Here is a 4,425-nt window from a genome sequence, read left to right on the forward strand (position 1 = left end):
GCCATAAAATTATCAAATTTAAACCCATACCTCGTTTTCCGTAAACCGCCTTTAAAAGAAMGAACCAYCGGTGAATGATCCGAAAGTCCGGCAGGATGGAAATGAACAGTAGCATCATGGAATTTAGATGTGCTTTAATGGATCGTATTGGGCTTTAATGTACCGTATTGGGCTTTAATAAAACGTAGTGGGTTTTGATAGACCGATTGGACATTAATGGACCGTATTGGGCTTTAATGGATCTTATTGGGCTTTAACGGACCGTATTTGCTTTAACGGACCGTATTTGCTTTATTGGACCGTATTGGGCTTTAATGGATCGTATTGGGCTTTAACAGACCGTATTTGCTTTAATGGACTGTATTGGGCCTTAATGGATCGTATTGGGCTTTAATAGACCGTATTGGGCTTTAATGAATCGTATTACGTTTTGGTAGACCGATTGAACATTAATGGATCGTATTGGGCTTTAATGGATCGTATTGGGCTTTAACGGACCGTATTTGCTTTAATGGATCGTATTGGGCCTTAATGGATCGTATTGGGCTTTAATGGACCGTATTGGGCTTTAATGAACCATATTGGGTTTTGATAGACCGATTGGACATTAATGGATCGTATTAGTCATTAATGGATCGTATTGGGCTTTAATGGATCGTATTGCGGAGGAGAAAAAGTTATTTAAAAATTTAATTTTATTAAATTAATTTTCCGGCGAGAAAATAATTGCGGAGGATTTCCGACGGAAATATCCGCCGGTAAATTAAATTTTCATTTAAAAAATTTTCCTAAATTTTTAATTAAGTAAATCACATTTTCCTAATTAAGCCAACGAAAGATTTCCGGCGACAGAAATCCGCCGGTAAAATAAAGCATCCGCCGGTAAACTCGACGGAAAATGAATCACCGGCGCCCTCTTTTCCGGCGGACAAATCCGCTGGAAAGTATTACTTCCGGCAGATTTGTCCGCCGGAAAAGAGGGCCTTTTTGGTAGTGCATATATATATGTATATTATTTATTTCAATGAAAGCGATAATTCATAATATTTCCTATTTTCTAACTAGGTTTATAATCTAAAATTATTATTTTTTGGATGTTAATATGTAATATTTTGGATGTCAAGTCAAAATACAATTACCGATAAGTTTTGTATATTACTCGATATGGTTTTATATTACTCAATATCTTTTGGTACATTTGACTTTAAGTTTTTTAGATTAAATAGAATTTTTTTGGTTTTAAGTTATTAATTCTTATATGATGTTGTGTTTTTTTTATTAAATTAAATTCATTTTGGTTTTGGGTTTATTGAAAATATTTGAGATTTAAACATGTATATATGGTCTCTCACATATTTAATTTAAAATAACTTATATAAACGGAAAAAAAAAATCTCCGTTTCCCCATTCGGGATCATCGTTCCCCTTTAGGGATGGGGATGGAGATGTGATTATATTCCCTGGCGGGGATAGAGATGGAAATGGGGATAGAGAAAAGTAATCGAGGACGGGAACGAGTTCATATTTCTAATCTCATTTATTTCCAATGCACCATTTTGCACATGACAGACTTGTAAAAACGTCAAAAATTATCATATGGTTTTCAATAGGGTTGTAGGTGGCTGATGGGGGATTATAGGCAGGAAGATGGAAGGGTCAGGGTTCACCAAAAACTGTGTTCAGGAACTTGTGATGGTAGAGATAAGAACTAACTGTGAAAAGGAGATGTCAACATAACAATCATAACTTGATTACCATATCAGCCAAGGCTTCATCACAGGGATTATAGCACAATCAAAATCAATCAATTGGAACAATATCGTTGTATTATTGTCATCAGTTCCCTTTTTTATATTATTTAGGATCTGTAGATTGCTTAATTTCTGCTCATTAGGAGCTGTAGATTACTAATGTTATGTTGTACCTTTTCCATATTTCTTGTATATGTAGGTTGATATCATGAATACAAATTATCCATTTCTAAAAGATTTATATGGTATCAAAGCAGCAAACTCATCTCATACTAGTTCTTTTTCCTTCTTATCAATCACCATGTCTAACGATACTTTGGTCTCCAACGCCAAAACGGAACCTTATGGCATTCACCACTCTGATAGCCCATCCACCATTCTCGTTTCTCCTCTATTAACCCAGGAGAACTATGGATCTTGGAGTCGTGCAATCACCATGGCGCTTGGAGCTAAAACAAGCTGGGTCTCATTAATGGTTCTCTTCCAATTAAAAGAAAAGGAAGAGATCCACTATTGCGAACGCTGTAATGATTTGGTAAGTAGTTGGATTCTCAGCTCTGTCTCCCCGAACATTAGTCCGAGTATTCTATATGCTGATACTACAACACATATTTGGATCGATCTAAAGGAGTGTTTCTCTCAATCAAATGCGCCTAAAATCTATCAATTAAAACTATCGATTACTGCCTTGAAGCAATAAGGCATGTCTGTTTCATTCATATTTCACACAACTAAAGTCACTGTGGGATGAACTCACATTCATGCTCTCTCTTTCTCCTTGTATATCTGGAAATGCCAAAAGCATTATTGATCAACAACACCAAGATCGTTTTCTTTTTCTGAACTTTTATGATCATCTTGAAGATAAGTTTTCTCCAATAATAGCTTCTGAATAACTTTCATGTTGTTAGTCTGTCTTGATTCATAATTTGCAATCTTGTCATTCAGGTTAGAAATCTGTTTTGTTTTTGTAAATCGTAAGATGGAGAAGACATTGTTACCTGATTGAATGATCATCAATCAAAATTATTATTAGAAGATTTGAAAAATCCAAAATGAAAATATCCCCCTGCTGCGACTTAGCACCGGGTCCCGCTACCCAATTAGCGGGTGGGGTCAAGGGGCAACTCCTTTGCGGGGTCTAGGGCAGCACCTCAGGATTTTTTCTTCAAAAAGTCAACTATCACGTATAGGTCAACTATCAAAGAACCTTGGTCAACTATCGCACACAACAAGAATGAACGATAACTATATCCCATAAGCTTTGTGCGATAGTTTACTGTTTACTTCATCTATCGCACAAGGCATGTGCGATAGTTACTGTTCATCCCATATATCGCACAAGGCATATGCGATACTTGGGAACTATCGCACAACACTATGTATGAACAGTAAACTATCACAGGCTTCTTGTGCGATAGATCCAACTATCGCAACCTCTTTATGCGATATAGTCGACTATCACAGATAACTGATGCGATATAGTCCATTATTGCACACCATTGATGCGATATACTCAACTATCACATACCACTGGTGTTATATACTTAACTATCACATACCCTTTGTGCGAATCTTATTCAAATAAAATTTACTTTGCTCTGATACCAATTGTTAAATCCAGAATCAATCAGATAACAATGAATAAAATAATAAGAACAATAATGTAAAGATCAAATCATCATGTATATTAATAAACTCCCTTAATACATGTTTCTCTCTCTAAGCTAGATTCTCAGTGTACACATCTATTTTCTTTACAAACTACCATTAACAAGCTATTTATATGATTGACTGTACATACAAGTCAAACTACAATTAATCACAATGTTGACTTTAAGCTTTGACCTCTTCAATCGTTAAGCTCTGTGATCTCGGATACAATAATATTTGACCTAACATCATGCAATCGAATTTCTACAGGGACATTGTGACAATTTCTCGACGATTCGTAGGCAAATCCTTTTGATGACACCTTTTCCATCTATTCAGTTGATCTATAATATGGTTTGTCAAGAAGAAAACAACAAGAAATAAATTGTTATTTTCGGGGTTCTAAACTAGAGGTATAAAATGACTAAAACTAAATCAACTACTTATTGCTTTCAAGACGAGTAAACTCTCTATCCTTAAAGCAATTTCTCCCCTCCTGTAGGTGCTTTAGGTTATGGCGAATTACTTCTCAAGATACAATGAAGCAACGTATGTAGGTTGATTATCAACACCGAACAAGTGGTGATAATCCCGATCGGACTATTGAGTAATCAAGGATTCAAGAAGCCTAAAAGTATGATTCTATAGCAAAATACTTTTAGGTTAAATTTTTTTATGAAAAAAAAGATAATTTTTGGTGTTTATAAGTAGGTATATATAGATATAAGTGACAACCCTTTGAATCGTCACGAATTGACAGTTTTTGACAGTTTTTAACCTTTCACGACGGTTCAAACCGTCGCAACTGTTCAAACAGCACCAACAGTTATTATGTGACGTTTCAAAGCGTCGCGACTGTTCAAGAAGGTGCCTATTATACGAACCATCACGATATGTCACTTATAAAGCTGTCAAAAATAATTATATAAACCCCCACCATTTCCAATATATATTAAATTAATATATAGAAAATTGTTCCACTTATATACCCACTTTTGTTCCACTCTTTCACCTATGTGGG

At 35.3% G+C, this 4,425-nt stretch overlaps 1 protein-coding gene across 1 annotated transcript in view; it reads left to right on the top strand.

The window, feature by feature from the left end:
- The window catches only part of LOC112516180 (cysteine-rich receptor-like protein kinase 42), a 14,047-nt gene extending 10,259 nt beyond the window's left edge, over positions 1 to 3,788 (top strand). The window contains exons 8-10 of the mRNA XM_025123202.1: positions 829 to 990; positions 1,951 to 2,286; positions 3,675 to 3,788. Of these exons, the coding sequence (XP_024978970.1) occupies positions 829 to 990; positions 1,951 to 2,286; positions 3,675 to 3,788 (612 nt within the window). The remainder of the gene's footprint in view (positions 1 to 828; positions 991 to 1,950; positions 2,287 to 3,674) is intronic.
- Positions 3,789 to 4,425: the final 637 nt, after the last annotated feature.

The sequence above is a fragment of the Cynara cardunculus genome (assembly GCF_001531365.2).
Source record: "Cynara cardunculus var. scolymus isolate 2C chromosome LG 8, CcrdV1, whole genome shotgun sequence".
NCBI lineage: Eukaryota > Viridiplantae > Streptophyta > Magnoliopsida > Asterales > Asteraceae > Cynara > Cynara cardunculus.